The following is a 20,915-nucleotide window of genomic DNA, read 5'->3' as shown; positions in this document are numbered from 1 at the left end:
ATGCCTACAAAGAACTACTCACACATGGTGATGGAGATGGATCACATGGTTGATGAAGATGGGCTTGGCAATGATGGTGATGTAGGGGGTGTCGAAATCTCCCTCCTCGATCTGGAGACAAAGATAGATCTAATCCCCGAAACAAAGATCGTGGTACGGTGGTGGCGCTCTAGTTTGCGAAAGACTGTGTGCCTCTGAGACGAAGGGTTTTCAGGGTATTTAAAGATGTCTGCGTGAAGGATAGGGCGAGACGAGGCTCAAAACCCGAGATGGCCCACGTGGCTTGCAGGGGTATCAGTCCGCGCCACGTGGCCTTCCCGGCGCCTCGTTAGCCTCCTGGCCCACTTCTTTGGCCTGATATGCTTCTTTTCCATAAAAACTTCGTGTGTATTTTTTCGGAATTGAGGTATTGTTGCTAAGAAAACATTCAATTCCAACAGTTTTTATCCAAATTTGGTAAGAATTCGGAAAAAATCATTGAGCAAAGTAGATGTATCAAATGGGTTGATGGAAGATGGTGGTGGAGGCAACTTCTGGATTGTGTGCAATGGTATGCATTGAGGTTCTACTGGACTGATTTGTGCTACTGGCTTACCGGTGAGTGGGTTCGGGTGCAATAATATAACTAAGATCAAGGCCTACGTGGCAATATTATATTTTGATGTCAGCAGGCCGGGTGTTTAACCACCTTTTTGAAAGAAAAAAAACTATGAAACCAATGGCACCAAAATAAAGGGAACCTTTATATAATATATATATTTACACATATGTGACAAATAGGCTGTCTTTCTCTCTCGGATCCATATGCTCTCTTTCTTTAAAATGTGTTTTAAACGTATTTTGAAATAGCAAAAATATCCACACACAAAAAATGCCACCCATACATCTCTACAACCTGCATGCGCATAAAGTCGTTTTATGAAAACCTCATTATCTTTGCATGAGTAAGAAGATAAAATTCAGTGCTAAAAAAAACTTCTTCACGACATACAAGAATGTACTATGTTTTTCGCAATTTTTCGTGTGCTCGAAGAACATCGAGATGTCGGAAACATTTTTCTTGAAATTCTTTAACATTTCGAAATGTATTTTTTTTTAAAGGTAGCATGTGAACCAGCGACCCGGGAGCAAAGCGAGTTCCCCGCAAAAAAATCGCCGCCGGTGACATTTCCTACAATAATCCTACACCTACGGACGGTTTGGCTTACAAAAATTTGCTAATCCAGTCCCACAATCTGGCTTGCCTACGTGGCCGCAGCCGTTCGGTTTTGAAGAACTCTTTCTCTCTCGCCTCACCGTCACCGAGAGGAGCGCGTGTTGCTCCTAGGATCGTGGCTCCTTTTCTCCTGCAACCTCGGAGAAGGAGACGGTAGCTTGTGACATGCGAGTCGAGAGAATAGGGAGCAGAGTGGAGCGAGGATTCGGGCGGCAAACTAGGCGAGCAAAAGAAACAACAAGATACGATCCCACCCATCATCTCCCTCCCCTCTCTCTCGCTGTAGATCTCTTGCTCCCGAGTCTCCCGGGCCTGGCGCCACTCGGCACTCGCCACTCGCTCGCACACTCTTCTCGGCTCCCCCGCACCGCACCTATATATACCCCGCTCGTCGCGCCTCTGATCCCACACACAGCCGCAGGTTTCTTGATCCGGTAGCTAGGCTGCACGGACCGTGCTGCGCCCCCGCCGCGCGCGTTTGCCTACCTCCTTGCCGCACCGCCACCTGCAGCAAACACGCGCCTCCTCGATCGATCTCCTGCTTTCTTGCATCCTCCTCGCCGGTCGATCGTTTCGCCGCAGTCGTGGCCGGCCGTGTTCTCTTCCGGCTCCGGCCGGTCATGAGTTCGTGATGCCAAGAACCACGCGCGTCCGCGCCCATTTCTTCGTTCCCTCTTGCGCTCCGTGAGGCGCCCGCGCGTGAAGAACCAAGCGCGTGATCAAAGACTCGACCCTCATGTTCGGTTGATTTGGCGCGCCAGCGCGACGGTGGAGAGATGGTGCAAGAGCACGCCAACAACCACCACCACCTGCAGCAGCAGCTGGCCAAGTACGGCGGCGCTGGCGGCAACGGCAACAGCATCACCGGCCCCGGCCCCGGCGTTTCGGCCACCGGCGTGGCGCGGGCGTCGAGGAAGAACAAGCCCAAGAAGATCCCGCAGCGCGGCCTCGGCGTGGCGCAGCTCGAGAAGCTCCGCATCGAGGAGCAGAAGAAGATGGGAGGGTCAGCGACAGCCACGGCCACGCCATCGTCTCACGCGCTCAACGGCGGTGGCCTCTGCCAGCTCCCCACGCTTCACCATCTTCCGCCACCGGCGCCACCACTGAGCGCTCTGTCGAGACCCGCCACCGACGGCGGCGCGCACTGCGGCTTCCGGCCGGTGCTCTGGAGCCCGGTGGATCCCATGAAGCAACCGTACAAGAGAAGCCTGTGCCCTCAGCCTCCACTCCCAATGGTACGACGTGTTCGTCATGCCCTCTACATGCCAGCGTGCACGGCATATGCATGCGTTCCATGAGTTCTCAGCTAAAACTATGCAAATCTTTCACTCTTCAGGTGACCACGGGCCTGTCTCTGACGGCGCCGTCGAGCCACCCTACGGAGCCCCTTCAAACCAAATGTACAGAAGCAGCACGAGCAGCATGGCGGCGCTGGCGCCGACCGAGGAGGAGATCAGGGTATGTCTCACACCGCCTCCTCCCAATTTTGCTTCTCATGGATGGTCGCTAAGTGTGGATTTGGGTAGAGTGTAGGAGACGGCCGGCGTGGATAGGTCCTGGCCCTTCATGTTCGAGGGCATGACGGCCTTCAGGTCGACGAGCAAAGCCCTTCCTCCTCCTCCCCCGGTGCCCACTTTCGCCATCAGGACGGCAAGCGATTCCGGGTTGGCCGACGCTAGTCCTGACCTGAGCAGATACGAGTTCAGAGCAACTAATTACTTCAGGTACATTTGTAAAAAAAAATTGCTCACTCGTTTCCATTGATCAAAGTCTAAATTCTGCATCCACCAAAGTTAACTCCTAAACTGTTTCTTGGCCCGGGTTGCTCTCCATTTTCTGGTCAAGTAACTCCACTGCATCCTTATTTTCTGAAGATCTTTTTTTAAAACAAGTTATTTCAGAAGCTTGGTACCTGTTCTTCTGTCTAGTGATTACTACTTGGTGTAGGTAGCAGGAAAGATGGTGGAAAACATGTCACATTCATCACTATCCTTTTCCCCAGCATCAAAATTATTTACAGTTTCATTTTCCTGTTGAAAATTCACTACACATGTTTCCATTGCTTTTCTTCAGCATTAGTTATGTCTGACACAACAACATGGAACAGAGAAAAGCTAACAAGAAACAAATGCATAACCTGCTTGCTATATTTGCCCTGAAGAAGCATTTTAGCTAAACTTGTCTGATACTTTTCATAATATAATTCTGATTTTTGACCTTCATCTCTCTCTGCCTTTCAACAGTGGAAGTGCGTACCCGAATTGTTCAGACTGGACATCAGAGTTGGCTCACCGTAAGGATGCCGGCCATGGCAGAGACGCTGCCTTGCTCACCTTGAGCTCGCGGCCTCCACACCTCATCAAGCAGCCTCACGTGGCGCCATCAATGCACAGCCCGGAGTACAGAGACTTCAGTGCCAGCGCCATGCCATCCCAGGCAAGTCAAAATGCCATGCTCTACCATATCTTGTGAACCCAGTAAAATGTCTGAACTTTGGGTGTGAAAATGTGGCAGTGGCCTAACTGACGAAAAGTTTGATCAGCAGGCAGCATCGTCGTCGTCACAGCCATTCTACACCTTCTTCCCAGTCGGTCCGGTTCGCCGCGATAGAGCCCCAAGCGAGTGCAAGACTGACGTGTCGGAAGGCAGCGTCGACTTGGAGCTGAAGCTATGGCAGGGCTGAATGATCACCACAACACACCCCCTGTTGTTGCTTTCTGATGAACAATGGGACCAGATCTCTAGTGAACAATGGTCAGCTGTGAGAGAAAAATGTTGAGACATGTGTTTAGGTAGTAAAGATCAGATGTAAAACAAGAGCTGCTTTTTAGGAGATGTTTTCACTGCCAATAAACCTTCTGGTGATGGTAACTTACTTAACCACTCTGTTCATTTCTTGCCAAATGGAGGCAAGCAACATGCCTGATGGAAGCAAGAGAGCATATGTATTGGTCCAGGTAAGCTAGTGCTAAATGTAGGGGAAACTCAACAGAAAAGTGTGAGATGGGTAGATGATGCACCGGCTGTAGTTTCAGCAAGGAAAGGAGGGCATGTGCAAGTAGGGGCAGCACAGCTAGCCTGTGGGGTCTCTTATGTGCAGATCTAGCAACTGGCACGATGAAATGTTTTCAGACACACATAACAAATGGTGTGCCAAAAACAAATGCTAAGGTGTCTCATGTAACAAATGTGACACTGCAACTGGTTAAACTTGGTAAGAAGCTCAACTATGATGCAATTCTTATTTGACCATAACTATGATGCAAATTGCAATAGCAACAAAAGGATAAATATGTTAATCTGAGCTCATTTCCAGCATGTAGCTCTCAATATCCACCATATTATGTTCATCTCTCCTGGACTGAGTACCAGCGCTGAAAAAAAACAGCACACAGATATGCTACACCCCGACATAAGATAGTTACAGGGATACACAATCCACACCGTGGTTGCACAAACATAAACATCTCAAAGTATTTGACAGATAAATTACAACGAGTCAAAAATTACGAGATGATCAAACTGAAACGGGAGGCCAGAAGCATGAGCCTATGACCACCCGAATTGGTAGTCGAGGATGTACACAACAACGAGCGACAGAGGGTATAGCATGAATGCCACTATGCAGGTCCAGAGCGAGAAATTGGTCCGGAAGCTTGTGAAGAGGCCCATGATGACACAGACGAGCAGAATGACGAGCACTTCCGATGAGAAGTCCCATGTCAGGTCCCTGAAGTAGATGAGTGCCAAGAAAACACCCAAGCAGAGAGTGTTGTTCATGGTCGCACCGCCATATATCTGCAAACAAATATTTTGTTTTTAAGTTTACGGAAGTTGGTTTAGTCCAGAACAGAGATACTGACGGTTTTAGAAGCTAAGAAGTTTCAGTTTAAAAAATCCTGCAGAGATTTACCTCAGAGAAAGTGAGGGAGCAGGTCCTTTGCTTCTTCCTGCTGGCGAAGATTATGGCAGAGACAGCCTCACTGGAGTTGGTTGCCAGTGGGAGGGCAATGAACGAGATAAAGAAGGAGGGGATGTGTGTGGCGTTAGAGAAGTTGTGGACAGCGTCGACGAGCGGGTCAGCAAATGCGGCACAAATGGCACTGCCCAGAAGCAGGAAACCCACGGCTTTGGCGATGTACCAGCCAGGGTTCTCTACACTCTCCACTGCCTCGTCAGATCTGTCAACCAACTGGTCATGCTCCTCCCTTGTTCTCTGCAAAATCAGACAATTTGATAAGTGTTCATGTTTCCCAAGTGTAAGTTGTATCCCTTCTTTTCTGAAAAGGTTTGTTCTGTCCTATTTCTGTTCACAAGGGTTGAGGGTAAAAACTTACCGCATGGTAGTCACTGACAAACTTATTGGAGTAGGCACCACTAGCTGGCACCTTGTTCTTGGCTTCGTTAAGCCATATTTTCATTCCCTGGATAAACTCAGACTCCTCCACGGTGTCATTGCCTGAAGTGTCAAAGTCGTCCATGATCTTGTCGACTGCATCATGCTTGTCAAAGTCAATCTCCTCAAAGTTGATCCCAACAATAAGCGCATGGAGCTCCGCTCGTGACAGGTTACGGCTCTCATCCATGTCGATCTTGTAGAACAACCTGCATGTAAGAATAGACAAGGTTCATGTCATGCCCATGAATGTTGTGTTATTTGCATATCGTGACCAACAGAATGATTTAAGAACCGCACTTTCTAATGACATTCTCGTTGGGTGTGCCATCATCGTTAAGCAGCCGGCCAAGTGCTTGCATTTGGGCATGCTTTAAGATCCCAGAGATCACATGCTTGTGCTTTGCATATGCGAGCTTCCTTCTCTGAATCCAAGGCTGGAAAACCTGATGCAGAACATGGAATCTAGCACTGTCAAAATTTATTCTTGTGGCACAGATTTTTCATTATTCTGCAAATGTTTACCTGATACAAGCAGTAGCCAAGTACAAGTGCGAACGATGTAATTAGTGCCAGCAAGATGGCTAGGCGCTCCCAGCGCTCGCTCTTCAACATTTTTGGGAACTGAGCAATGACAAAGGGAAGAACAGATATTGCCATAATCCGTGCAGCGTAGCTGGTTTGCACATCAGTTGTAATACCAGTGCCTGTAAAAGGGTGCAATCAGATCAAACATTGTTAAAAAAATCAATAGTTGACCTGTTGGTTTTTTGCTTTTTGAGATGAAAACTTGAGTGTTCAACTACAGAATTTCCAAATAACTAATTATCAGAAATTCTACTGAATAAGATAGCAACATCATAGGTACATGACGACAACTTACCAGTCAAACTGAAGCCTTTAGTGTTAGTTGAATCAATAGCAAGACCATCTGGCCCAATATCACACTTGCCAACAATAACACAAGTTCCCCAAAGCAGGGTAACAAGAAAGACAGTCGAACCAGCAAGAAGCCCCATGCCGATGAGGACCTGACTTTGTGCGGTCTCTTTGGTCCCCGAGAGACCAGATACTGTTAATATGACAAACAAGCAGACCAGAATTAGGTGTGAACATGTGCATGAACACAATTTGCATAGAGACAAATATTCATAGAGCAAAGAAATTAAAAAGCTTCATGAACTCTGTTATAAGCAGAGAATGAGAGACAATAAACAATGTTTTCATCACATAAGAAATGTTTTACATAAGGGAACATTGTTTTTGAGGTAATTAGTACATAAACTTAACTACATATTTCACCAGGGAACCTTGGCTTTAATCTTTGGAGAAATCAGATCCTTTCTGATGCATGCAAGTAACCAAGGTATTAATGTCGGTAACCAAGATATTTACATGAGGACTAAGGTAATGCATCATGAACCCAGTAGTAAGTACCCGATGCTAATTTCAGATAATATCATTTGTAGCTATCTCCAGAGAAAACAGTGCACGAAGAAGCCCAACTACAACTACAAACTAGAAATCTCAATCAGGATGTACAATCCATGGACAAGAAGTGGGACATTAGAGATTCATAACACGCAAAAAAATGAACTGTGACTTAAAACTCGCAAACAAACAAAAATATGTACTGCGAAAAATCATACACACTCATCAGGCAGATGGGTAACGCAATAATATACCCGTCTATATTATGAATAATAATAATGTGTTATCATTACTACTACAATGCATGTACAAAGCTTGATCAATCTAGCTTTATCATTTATCTAGATGGTATATTTGGCGTACACAGTTCGACAATATTATGAAACAAATAACTGCAAAATGTTCAATGTTTAACTGACCAAGTAATATAACACATTATGCATGTGTTTTAGTGATGATATATTGACATTCACCCACCACCAATCATAAATTAATCAACCAACTGACAATTCAGTCCCCTTTTTCTACAATACTTGAAATATTGTTCTCAAAGAAACATCATACAAAAACACGATCGTTCAAGAAAACCAACAAAATAGATGAAGAAACAGGCCCAACCCAGCAGGCATCAGCGCATAAAGAGGTCAATTATGCAAAGATAACACGAAAAGAAAGTAGAACTGAAAAAAGGGGAAAAGTCAAAAGGTCAGCAACCACAAGCACGGGTGGAACTTAAGTACACAGATCCCAAAGAAAGCAGGGCATAATTTACCGCGCGGGGGTCTGGTTGGTTGGGGCCTTGGGTGATTCATTAAAGTAGGTTTGGCCATACTAACTACTGATCGAATGTTCTCCAAATAGGCTTGGACCGGCTTATACCCAAGTTTAAGCCACGCATGTACTGAAGAAAAGAGCAAGCTGATGAGATCAGACAGAGAAACTAAGCTAATGCACAAGCACAAGGTCTACCAAACGGTTCCTAAAGCTTATGCTCTGATCCAGTGACAGATCAAACCAGAGGGGGTTCAGATCTCGCTCGAAAAGCAGCTTCGTAGTATTTGCGTACTGAGCAGATCATTCTCTCCGCAAGAGAGAAGCAGTTGCTTTTTTTTTCGGAACACGAAAGAATTGCTTTTTGAGGTAGTATACTAATCTTGGACCATGTGTGGTGTGCAGGTAAGGTAATCGGAGGATTTAAGCAAGGAAGCTACTAAGGCGAGACGTACCGAGCACGAGCAGCGCGTCGGGGAGAGCGCCGAGGATGGGGAGCAGGAGGCCGCCGACGAGGCCGGGGCCCATGACCTCGAGCAGCAGCTCACTGCCCTCCGACAGGTACGTGGCGGCCTTGAACATCAAGAACCCGTAGGTGAGCACCAGGAACAGGTTCCCGAGCACGGTGGTGGTGCAGGGGAGGAAGCCGTACGACTGCTCGCACTGCTCCTCCTCGGCGGCGGCCGGGGACGAGGAGTTGAGGCGGATCACGGCCGAGGACAGGGGGGGCGCGAGGATGGACTTGGACGGGGTGGCGGGCGTGCCGTCGGAGATGAGGCGGCCGTAGGCGGCGACGGCGAGGAGGGAGATGATGAGCGGGACGAGCGGGAAGGGGCGGCGCTGCCGGCGAGTCGCCATTGCGGCAGGCAGGGCAGAGGTGGGAGGTGTTTTCGTGGTGGGAAGCGCGGGTGCGCGTAGCCTTATATGCTGCGATCTCGGAGATATTTCGCAATTATATTTTCTTTCCTTTTGTAAAGTTGTGTTTAATTTTTTCCTTTTGGGGATCCATGGCGGGAAGAGAAGAAGCTGATCGGGTCGGGAAGAGGCGGATCCTTCCAAGAATCCAACAACGCGGTGATATGGTAAACTAAACAAGCTTAAAAAGCTAGTAGATATTCTTTCCTTAGTTGCGGCGTGCATCGTGCTGTAGTTACTTTCCTTTCTACACTTACCTTGCAACGTTGCAACCTAAACACAAGAATTCCATTACACACAACTGAGGTGTTGAATCTTTGGTATTTCCCTGTACGTACTTTCTTCCAAAAGATGGTAATGTTATTCTCATTTGGAATTCAAATAAGGATGATGCTTTCTTCGAAATAGGCTTTCGTCCCGTTTTAAAAATAACTTTGAAACTTCTCACAAAGAGGATTCTGCGGGATTTTGGCAATGTCTCTAGCCTAAGAGTTAACTATGCAAAATCAAATCTCATACCAATTAAAGTTGCTCCTGAGAGAGTTGCTACTTTTACTGTTGCTTTGCAGTGTCAAGTGGGTAGTTTGCCTTTTACATACTTAGGACTGCCACCAAGTACCACTAAACCCAGGAAAGAATTCTTTATGCCATTGATCCAAACTTTTCAGATGAGATTGCTAGCATGTACCATGTACCTCAATTATGGAAGCAAGGTGAGAATGGTGAACTATGTTCTCTCTTCTCTGCCCATGTTCTTTCTTTGCTCCTTGAAGGTTTACCAGTGGGTAATTCATGAAGTGGATAAATATAGGAGACATTGTCTTTGGAGAGACAAGGATTTACAGAAGAAAAACCCTCCTTTAGCTGCATGGGACCTAGTTTGCAAGCCAAAAGACCAAGGTGGCATGGGAGTACTTAATCTCTATGTTCAGAATAATTGCTTACTAATGAAACATTTGCATAAATTCTATAAAAAATATGATCTACCCTGGGTTAAGATGGCTTGGGAAATGTACTACTCCTCTGCCCTCCCACCTGCAAGAACCAGAGAGGTTTCATTTTGGTGGCGCGATTGTTTAACTGTGCTTCCTATATTTAAACAGATTGCTCAGTGTGATTTCCAGCAAGGAAACTCTATTCTTTTATGGCAACACTCTTGGTCCCATATCCCACTGAAAGATACCTGGCCACATTTTTTTCAATCTGCAAAAATGAAGCAATATCCATTAAGCAAGCACTACTCATAACAGATTTGGTAGATATGTTCCATTTATCTCTCTCGGAGGAAGCACTGCCTCAGTTCTACCTCTTCCAAGCCTTGCTTTTAAACCTGGAGCCTTCTGAGAATGTGGATTGTTGGACTATTATGGGGAAATCTGATAGTACCAAGGTTTCATCTATCTATAAATCTCTTATGCATTATGGAGGCACATTCCCAGTTTTCAAATGGATGTGGGAAGGCTGCTTCTAATAGAAACATAAGGTGTTCTTTTGAATCTTGGTGCATAACAGACTGAACACAAAAGCAATGCTTCAGAGAAAGAACTTCTTCATGGATGATTATTCATGTATAATGTGTGCCACAAATGAGTTGAAAACTAGGAACCATCTCTTCTTCATATGCCTTTTGCACACATGTGTTGGAAGTATATTTGTCCCTCCTGGACACCCCCACAGCAAACTGATATTCAGAGTATTATGGATACTCTGAAAATTTCTCTCAAGGAGCCTTTTTTCATGGAGCTAATTATGTTGATTGCCTGGTCTATATGTACTACCAGGAATGATTTCATCTTCAAAGGAATTCCTTCAAGCCTATACAGGTGCATGAAAAAGTTTAAGGATGAGTTATCTCTCCTTTTGCATAAGGCCACTAGAAAGTCTTATGGTGGCCTCCGAAATTGGGTTGAGAGATTACGATAGTATTTTCTCCTATTCTTTTTCTTCTTGGGCTTAGGGCCTGTAGATAGCTGCTTGTTGCTAATCTCTAGCAACTCTTTTTGTTGTAATTTATACACTCTATGAAAATTTAATAAATAAACGCAGTGGGGAAACCCGCTGATCAAGCTTCAAAAAAATAAAGCAAATCACATCCATACAGAGTTCGCACACAACGAGAGAAAGAAAGGTAAAAATTCTGCTGGGGCAAGAGTACAACATGCCCGAAGGTGTTGAAACATTAGATGTGTGGTGGCATTGGTCGTTAAGCACGTGCAAGCGTGTCTTCTCCCTCGAGAGCCACTAGATGTCTAGATACAGGGGCTTAGCGTCGGGTGGTAGCCTCAGTTGGTGAGTGGATGGAGACTCTCACGTTGCCATAGGATGTGGTTGGTCTTCGGTTGGGCCGACTAGGTTTGGGCTCACATTGGAGGAGCCAGGTGAAAAATATGTTCCGGACGGTGGCCGGAGTTAGCAATAGTGATACTCGATGGTACTGCTTGGAGGCATCTCTATGGAATGTTCTCCTCTGCTCCATCCGGAACAACTCCCGGGGAACCTTAGATCTGCAGATCAGGGGATGGCGAGCCTTCTCCCTTCGAAGCAACATATTTGGAGCGGGCATATGGGAGGGTTCAGTGCCTAGTGGTGGTATGGTTGCGACCCCAATTAACCCTCCCTTCGTGTTAATGGCATGTGTAGCAACGAAGGGAGTGAGAAGTTAAAAGTCATCATCAGAACTAAAGCTGACATGTCATTGGTGAGTGTGGTTGACTGTTTGGTTTGTACTTTTCTCATCCCTTTGTAAGTTGGTGAGGTGATAGTGTCATCGATAATCGTTTTTAAAGAATTTTTGTGATGAAGATTACACCTCTAGATAACCTCATTATATATGTGTCGTATCCTCTTCATTGTGGGTGGATGCTTTTTTGCAAGGTCGGGCGATGTTACCCTAGTGTTTCATGTCATGTTCCACGACAAACGTTTCAGAGCGTGTACCGCAGTTTTACTTGGTTTTCTCTAAATTGAATGGCAACTCCCTTCTTCTTAATTAATAAAAATTGGATATTTTCCCTCGTTTAATGAAAAAAGAGTCCCAGTGAGTTATTCCTCCATAGAAGGACTTCCAAAAGGGTATGATGCACGGGCAGTTTAATGTTTTCCAAATACTTTATCCACAATTAATTCTAAAATATGTTGTGGCAGTTATTTAAAAAATATGGATCATAATCTCATTTCATGACCTGGCTCTTTCCTCGTTTGCAACCTCCAATTCCTTCATCGAAATGCTCCTCTTCTCCACCTCAATCCTCCAATCATCCATCAACCGATCAACATGCCTTCGTCTATGGTTGACATTGACCTCTTATTCATTTTACCTCTCCTTCGTTCGCTTCTGCATCCCACCCATGCGACTTGAGAAGGGCTTCCTGTTGGTCAACCCTTGGTAGTCAACTTCTTTTGGAATGGCATTTTGTTATGTGCCATTGTAGCTTTGTAAGCTTCAGTTCATTTTGTGGGGGGGGGTATCTTGAAGTCTTTTTATGAACTAAAATGTATAGTTTTGGTGATATCACACATTGCTTCTCTTTTCTCAAAAATAAGGAACATAAATACATACATCCAACAATATTCTAATAGGGCAGGGGGTATATCTTGAAGTCTTTTTATGAACTAAAAGATATAGTTTTGGTGTATCACACCTTGCTTGTCTTTTCTCCAAAAAAAGGTCATAATGTGAACCCTTGCTTACTACATTATGTCATGGAACAGAAGTACATATGCCATCCAACAGTAATCTAATAGCGCCCGGTAAAGACAACAAAGACGTACAAATAGAAAATTAACGTTGAACGCTATGGTTGGTAATGACACAACGATGTTATCTCTGAACTCTTAGACTCAAGGTTTATGGAATATATTTTTACAACGAATACTTAGCAATATGACGGAATGGGAACACGTACCTCCAGTGACTTAGTATGAGTTTTATAAAAAAGATGACAGGATCAAGGAAAGTATAGTCTGGTTTAGTTTATGCCCCATTGAGGATTTGATTTGATGGACAGTTGGAGACTGTTATGTAAACCACAAATTGCGATTACAAAAGTTCTAACGAAATAAAGGTCGTGCACAGCACCAACAACTCTTAGCTAGGCACACATGAGTATGGCCCGACACATAATGGGGCTCATAATATAGCAAACAAAAATTAAATTTCCCTTTCCAAGTTGCAAGTGCACAGAAATGCAACAAGTACCTCTTTGCCATATCAAACGTCTTGTAGTAGTTGATTGGTCCAACGCTCCCTGGACGCGAGGTCACGAGCTCACAGCCAGTGGACGATCTGCTTCTTTGGGTTTATATGCACTTCTTTAATGCATCGAAATGTTCCGATCCGTGTTGGTAGATCTAATCTCAAAATGAAGACAGAAGAAAAAGAGATCTTGCATTTTTGGCGTAATTTGAGGCCATAACGTGTGGCATGAAACGTGGGTGCGTCCTCATGCGCAGGGAGAGCCATGTGCATGATCTCCCTATTTTGTGCAACAGACACATCTTGAATCATACATGTCACATGCTCTCCGTCCACAGTCCACACACACATTGAGGGGAGACGTGAAACGGACCAACAATTACCTGCTACCTACGCTTCGGCCGTCTAGTTTGGCACCACGCCATAATTCAGTTGATTACACAGACAGCAACAAGACCGGTCTTTTGTATGTCTTCGCACTGGTATGGTTTGTAAAACCCCTTATTCTCTTAAATAAGAGCATCTCCAGTCGCGTCCCCCAAACCATCCCCCAAAGGGATTTGGGGCGCGCCGGACAAAAAAAGAGTTACAGCCGCGTCCCCCAAAGCCCATTTTTGTCCGGCGCGGCCCGATACGGTGTCCGGCGCCCCGAGCCCGTCCCCGTCCCACAGGGACGCTCCGGGGCGCCGGACACAACGAAAAGCGAGGCCAACCGACGCGGGCCCGACCCGTCGGCCGGCACGGAAGGCTAAAACCCCGTCGCCTACCTTTGGTCAAGCGACGTTAATGGCGTCCCCGTTTTCCCAGGCGACGCAGGGACGCGTCTCGCCGTGCATGGCCGCGTGGCCGTCCGCGCCGGAGTTATTGCGTGCAACCACCCGCCGCCGCCGCCGTTTTAAGACGCCCGCAGCTATCGCCGCTCACCATAATCCTTCTCGCCGCCGCCGCCTCCCCTCCCGCATCCTCTCCTCGCCGCTCAAAAATGTCGAGCTCGCCCTCCCGCAAGATCGCCGCGGCGAACGGCTTCGGACGCGGCAGCCCTCACCGTGGCGAGGCGTGGGCGCCGTACCACGCCCGGTATCCGGTCCCGCCGGACATGCGGCCGCCGCGGCCGGCGGCCGGAAGATGGCCGTGAACGGCATTGGCGTTCCGCCGCCGCCGAAGCCGAAGACGGACCAATGGAGGGACGCCATCAAGGCCCGTCGGGCTCAACTCACCGCCGAGGAGCGGTTGGATCCGACGTGGGCGGTCAACGACAACGACGCCGGTGGACGACGTACTTCGTGCGAAGTACGACGTCGAGATGCACGAGCACCGACAACCTCGTCGGCGGCCCCAACAGCCGGAACAGGGAAGGCCGCGCCCTCGCTCGGGGCGTTCCGGGCGCACCTCGAGAACGTCATCCGCGGCCTCCGCAACGGCGCTCCAAGGCCGGAGATGCCGTCGTCGCCGCCGCCGTCTCCTCAATGGCAGCCGAGGAGGACGACGTACTCGTCCCTCCTCGCACTCTTCTTCCTCGGGACCGGCGCGATCGACGCCGTCCTCGTCGTACCGGTCGGCGCCCTACACCGTCCCCAAACGGGAGGTCAAGGAGGAGCCGGCGACGCCCGTCAACACGAGGCGTGGCGGTAGCGGCAGCGGGCGGCAGCAAGGGAGGCGCGGCGGCGCCCTCCTCATCCCGAAGCCGGAGGTGAAGGAGGAGCCGGAGGAAGCGCCGCAGCGGCGCTCGCCGGCGGAGTACGAGCGGCAGCAGCCGCTCATCGCCAGCAGTGGACGACCCCGAGGACCGCCCGGGGCTGCGGCGGCGTTCTTGACGTCCATGGACGACAAGGACGCCTGGAGGGGCGACCTGGACGCGGCGATCGCCATGTCCATCCGCGACTCCGGCAAGCCGCTGGTGGACCTCACCGACGACGGCGAGGCAGGACCAAGCGGCTTGGTGAAGGACGAGCCCGTGGACGAGCCCGTCGACGAGCGCGTCAAGCGGGAGGTCGTCACCGACGAGATGTACAACTTCCAAGCAGATTACTACGACGCCTCCGGCCGCCGCAAGTGGTTCTAGATTAGGTTTAGTTTTAAAGTTAGTCAAATTTCGTTCGAATCTATGTAAGTTTGGACGAATCTAATCGAATCTAGTTAAGTTTAAAATTTGCGAAATTTTGTTTGGGGGACGCGACTGGGGAGCGACGTCCCCCAAACGTGGCACGAACGAAACACGTCCCCCAAACGCTCAATCCGGCGCGGTTTGGGGGACGGTTTGGGGGACGCGACTGGAGATGCTCTAAGGCTTTGTGAAATCAATATCAAAGAAACCTGACATATAAAATTTAGGGCTTTTATGTTTATCAATGTACCCATTCTTGCCAAAATATAGTGCATATAAGTATATTAAAAAATCAAACGATGTGAAGTTTGATCAAGGACTGGAGAAAATATCAGAGAAACACAATTAGATTCATCATGATGTTTGTTTTCATATCGTAACATTTGTTGTTGTAGATGTAGATACGTTTTTTCAATTAACATGGTCAAACTTTACATCGTTTGACTTAAAAAAAAAATCTTGTATGCACTAAGTTATGGCAAGGAGGGAGTCTCTCAGTTTCATATATTAATTTTTAATGATTTCGTACAACTTTATACTAAATCAGCGGTAAGTAATACTCACTTTGCCCTGAAAACATTTCACGGATTTATCTAAATTCGGATATATCTATATTTAGTGTGTAGATACATCCGAAGTTAGAAAAATCCATGATTTCCTTTTTTAGGACCGAAGAAGTATAAAGCGGAGGGAGTATATAAGGTGTTTGAACATGTAAATTATATGAGAACATGTAAAGCGGAGCGCATTGGAACCCCAGCCCACCAAAATACAAACCTTAAGTTTGACACTTTGTGTCCCCATAAAAGGTGAAATATTTTTTCAGTGCGAGGCGACATGTTTCCGGGGATAGCGAGTCGCTTGTCGTAATTAACTGTCGAAGTGTTTGTAGAAACAGGATATATATGCATGCGTTCGTAGAGGTGAGTATATATATGTAATTGTGATGGTTAATTTATGTCCATATTGTGTTTAGCATAGGGAAAAGGAATTTGATAGTCAAGCATTGCACAGTACAACCATGTGCATGGATGCATTTTGCCAACCGCGCTGCATGTTCGGAGGGAATTTTCGCTCGAGCTGAGCCTCTCATAGTTTCTGTAGCGGTGACTAAAGTACACTGACCAGTCTTATAGATCTGGATAAGCTCGATTGCATGTTAACGAACCCTATTATTGCTACAACCACACGGAGCACAAGTGGGGGTGCATTGACAAGCTGGGGACACATGGTGGCTCTCCATCTTCGCCAGGTCCTCGTCACCTTTAACGAAAAACAAAGAAACAAGAGCAAGTCTCTGTCGCCTTTCTACATCGCAACGAAATCGTGGCTGACGCTAATCCGTTTTTGACTGGCAGAAAAGAAAATGCATGCATTAGTGAGCACAGCCTAGTAGACACATGAGCACGACGAAAAAGAGGCTTCCGAATAAACTATGGCCCGGCCGTCACCCGCAGCTTTAGAAGAAAAAGAAGCGGCACATAAAATTATCATGATATGATTGTCAAACATGACTTAGTAAGATGAGTTGGCTCCGCGGAATGACCGCGTTTCCACACGATGTTGTATCCCCTCATACATCATCTCTATCCCTTATATCCACCCGAGATTTAGAATAATTCCTGGTTTTATTTTTGGGACGAAGAAAAAGTGTTGAGCAGACACCGTAAAACCACTCGACGTTTAAGAATTTGTAAGGGAGCCAGAAAATCCAACTCCCCAAGCCATAGATACAAGGGTTCTATGGCGTGGTCTATATACGCCCGATTCATTTGGCGGGAGTAACATTTCAGCATGTGCTTTTCCCGCTTTCCCGCTCTCGTCGTCGCCTCGACCGCAGATCTCCCTCCCCACGCTCCCTCCGGCCTAGCCGCGGCGCCCTAGCACCGCCATGGACACATCCATGCCCGCATTTTCACACGATACCGTATCCCGTCTTATATCGCCATTTGGCAAGTACTATATCCGGGTTTTTTTGTGAGTGGTTTTAGTTCACATTTATTTTAAAGTAAAATCATGACGAGAGTTGTGAAACCGAGGGAGGGATTAATATACACAGCTATGCTATGTAGATTTTAATGATTAAAATTATTCTTTCATGGATGTTATCTACCGGTGTATAGCTACGCTTCACTCATGGCCATCTCTACAACATGTGGAGTATCGCATCCTTTTTATAAGGTTCTACACAGTTAGAGGACACATCAAGAGGTATTTTATCTAGCATGGATGTCAGCGGGATCGACGGATCGGTCCTCCATGTTCTTAGGCTTCACTACACTTTCTAGTATGACTCATTGTATTTCAGCTGTTTCGTTTTGAATATGTGCGGGGTGCGGCTGTTTGCATATAGTTATGGGAGGACAATTCTAATGCCTAAACTTTTTAAATAATAAAATACCCTTTATCGAGAAAAAAAACATATAGTGGTGCGGAGCAGGCGATGGAGCCACGGGAGCATGATTTGGAAACCAGGTACGGCTTCGATCGATCTTCCTGCGAATTTCCGAATACGACACCACAAGTGGGCGATGTCGATCACCCCTGGTTTTGAAAAAAAGAACATAGATAGAACGGTCAGCTCCCACACAAGATTTATCAGTGGTGCAAGAACAAAGATCTGCCCCTCGCCTACGAAGGCGACAGAAAGATAATGTTCTCTGTCGGCAGTGACTACTACTCCTTGCTTGAAATTGTTGTCGTGTTTAGTTCCTGGAATTGTGCCTTAATCGCGCCCCATCTCTTTCGGGGCGGAGGATTAATCAAGGAGATCGATCAGCTGCTTCCTTAACGCGTGTCTGCCGCGCGAATCGGACACCGCGTCCGCCGCGTGGTTGGCCGGCGAGCCGCCCGCGGGATGCACACGGCGAGGCGGGACGTGGCGAAAGGTTAACGTCGCCGGCAGGGGACAGGGCCCGTACGGCGATCCATGGGGCTCGGAGACTTTCGACTGATCCAAGGCATCTATTAAGTAACACGTACACTTACACGTTCGCAGCAGATCACCCTTCCAGACATGTCCAGTGCGCGCAGATCTTGTCTGCATCGGTTATTCATCCGTTCAAACTTGTCTCTGTAAATTGCTGCTAAATAAATCAATATATATATAATAACCCTAATTCAAAAAAGGGAAAATTTGCTATGGGACACCGTTATTTTCCAGCCTTTGCTAAAACACACCGTTAAAACTTGTCGTTGCTCAGTACCATTATAATTGTGTGGTACGTTTGCCAATACACACCCTATGCCCCAAAACGGAAATTTTAATCTTTAATCTTAGTATGACACATCCATGTCCGGTTTAGAACGTTTTTTCTAGTTAAAATTTTGGCCGACGGTCCTCTGTACGTATCAATTGCTTGGAACTGTTTCTTTCTGGGTCCTGATAATCTGTTACAACTTCGACGCTGATAAAGTAGACAAAGGTGCAGGCATCACTGGATCATATATTCAATATTTGTTTACAAAGGAGTAGTGCTCAACTAGGCTGATTATACACATCAGACGCTGATACAGGTAGTCTACATGTAATGTAACTGCGAAGGAATCTGGGCTGAAATTCATCCTTCGGGCACCCATCCATGTCCGCCGGTTCATCGTGGTCCAGCACGAGGGCGCCGATGAGAGCAGCTGAGGGCACCGGCGAGAGCACCTGAAGAGCGCCGACCCCTCCTGAGCGGCGCCGAACCTTCTGTCCCTGCGGCCGATCGCCAATGGTGCGGGCGCAAGACAGGGACGATGTAGGGAGAGAACCGTCGTTGGAAATTACATACGTGTGCTCGCCGGCGGTGAGCAGCGGAACGGCAGCAGCCTGCGAGATGGAGAACGGCGGATCTGGTTGATCGATACAGAGCTTGTTCCCTTCATCGCTAGGTACGGAAGAAAAACAAGTTTGATAACTTGGTTTTCTGTTTGATTCTAGGTATTCCTAAGAACGTAGCAATAAAAATAAAAATTTCCGTTTTGGGCTATACAGTGTGTTTTGGCAAACGTACCACAAAATTATAATGGTACCGAGCAAAGACAAGTTTGAGTGGTGTGTTTCGGCAAAGACTGGAAAATAACGGTGTCCCATAGCAAATTTTCCCTTCAAAAAATGAACACTCCTATTTATGGTGGGGAAATTTGGCCAGCCAAGCCCTGCAAACCTGACGATGGCAAACTAGCGTTTACGATAATTTGGCTATTGACAACACGGCAAAATCGCGCTTGTTTTTCTTATTCTTATTTGATGGACGGTTGATCTTCAAGTTCGTCGTCTGCCGATGACGACTAGCACATGGGTGTGCCGGAGGGCCCTTTAATGTTGGTGTTGGCGGTGCTTACGACTCTTGATGTCGCATGTCAACAAGCTCATATGGGCACATTTTGTTCTCGCGCATCGGTTGGAAAGACCCAACATTCAAACTGGAGACACCCTGCTATGTCATGTTCAATCGCGAGACGCGCTTATGCATATTCTTTGACGAGTGGACCAAATGGGTTTTGCTTCAGTGCCCCCCCCCCCCCCACCCAAACTCTGTTCGTTGTGGACGATCAAGAATTTTTAATACCACTTCGTGGGCTAACTTATCCTTTCATCTTTGGTGGTCAATGGGGGTGGAGGGCACCGGAGCACACCTCTTAACATATATTGATGAGTATGGGCGTTCGTCTGTGTTCAGCAGTGTCGAGGCTATAAAGAATAAAGGTGGTGGTCAAGCAGATGCAACGACACATCGCGATAAAGTTTGGGTGGTACTTCTCAGAGCTCCCGGGTCATTTCTAGCAAAATGATGTTGTTGGCTATTGTCCTTAGATCTTGGGTTTTCTAAAACAGTGTGCACCCTTAATGTCTAGAAATGCGATGTTCAGTTATTGCATAGGCCAGATATATTATGTTTTAATGGAAAAAATGTATTCCATCGATATTTTCCATAGAGCATTAGCCTCTTCAACTCCTCCTTACCCAACCAAGCTGCACTAAACTTGCCATAGAGCAAGGTTCTATTAAGCGCTAAGCGTTTTGCATCTGCTTTTCTATTTTTTGAAGAGTTAAAACGCTAAACCCACACTTAAGCGCAATTTAGCGCTAAACAATTTGCCTCCGCTCAGTGCTTAAGCGTGCACTTAGAAGCGCCTAATTTAACACCACCATAGAGTAGGGGAAATACTAAGATGCCGTTTACTTTTTTTTTGCTTTGCGTTGCTTGATACTCCAGTTCATACAGTAGTATGGAGAGAACCAAGAAGAAACAAAGCAGAATTCAGAATATGTAACCAACCCATGAAGCAAGATGACTTGTCGGCAGGATAAAGTGGAGATCCAAGTTGTAACAACTGTAGACGGTTTTGTTTGGTTTTGGGCTAATTTTGTCATCCCTTCCCTTTTCGGTTATTGTAATTTCAAATCACAAAAGGTTGTTTTTAATGCACAAGAGGACTTTGCAGACTACTGACCCCTGTATGTTTGATGAACTACCATATCTCATTGTTCATTACCTTAAAGGCTTAAGCTGGAGAAAGAGCTGCTGTATAAAGCGCTGCTAGGGCATCGGATTTGAAGCAACTCCGGAACTCCTTTCCGTTTTCGGCAAAAGGGTGTTATCTTATAGTATCAGCATATAGCACTGCACTAGATACGATGCTGACAGTCGACTCCTTAGATTTCAGGGCCTACGTATCTAACTGTTCTTTGCGTTAAGCTCAAGACATAGTACTCTTAAACTGTCTGCCGGATTCTCCACTTGTCAGAAAAAGGCGGAAACTGATTCACATAACTCTAAAGTGATAAACCACAACTTTGGATAACACTAGTGCCTTACAACTTCCTTTCTTCCCATGTTGACTTGCTCGATGCTTTGCTCATGCCAGAGGGACAAAGAAACTTGCGGTTATGACCGAACAA

General features: G+C 46.7%; 1 protein-coding gene and 1 pseudogene across 1 annotated transcript; one reads left to right on the top strand and one right to left on the bottom strand.

Moving 5' to 3' along the window:
• The first annotated feature begins 1,992 nt into the window (after positions 1–1,992).
• On the top strand, positions 1,993–4,098 carry LOC124659025 (annotated as a pseudogene).
• Positions 4,099–4,646: 548 nt separating this feature from the next.
• Positions 4,647–8,687, bottom strand: LOC124667713 (sodium/calcium exchanger NCL1-like). The gene is made up of 7 exons (XM_047204975.1): positions 8,270–8,687; positions 6,496–6,684; positions 6,138–6,319; positions 5,913–6,058; positions 5,554–5,821; positions 5,130–5,432; positions 4,647–5,014 (listed from the first exon to the last, which is right to left on the bottom strand). The coding sequence occupies exons 1-7, from the start codon at positions 8,670–8,672 to the stop codon at positions 4,766–4,768; spliced, it is 1,740 nt and encodes a 579-aa protein (XP_047060931.1). The 5' UTR covers positions 8,673–8,687; the 3' UTR covers positions 4,647–4,765.
• Positions 8,688–20,915: the final 12,228 nt, after the last annotated feature.

The sequence above is a fragment of the Lolium rigidum genome, chromosome 6, assembly GCF_022539505.1.
Source record: "Lolium rigidum isolate FL_2022 chromosome 6, APGP_CSIRO_Lrig_0.1, whole genome shotgun sequence".
In the NCBI taxonomy this organism is placed as follows: Eukaryota; Viridiplantae; Streptophyta; class Magnoliopsida; order Poales; family Poaceae; genus Lolium; species Lolium rigidum.
Note: the sequence above shows the minus strand (reverse complement) of the source record. Positions and strands in the feature narration are given on the sequence as shown.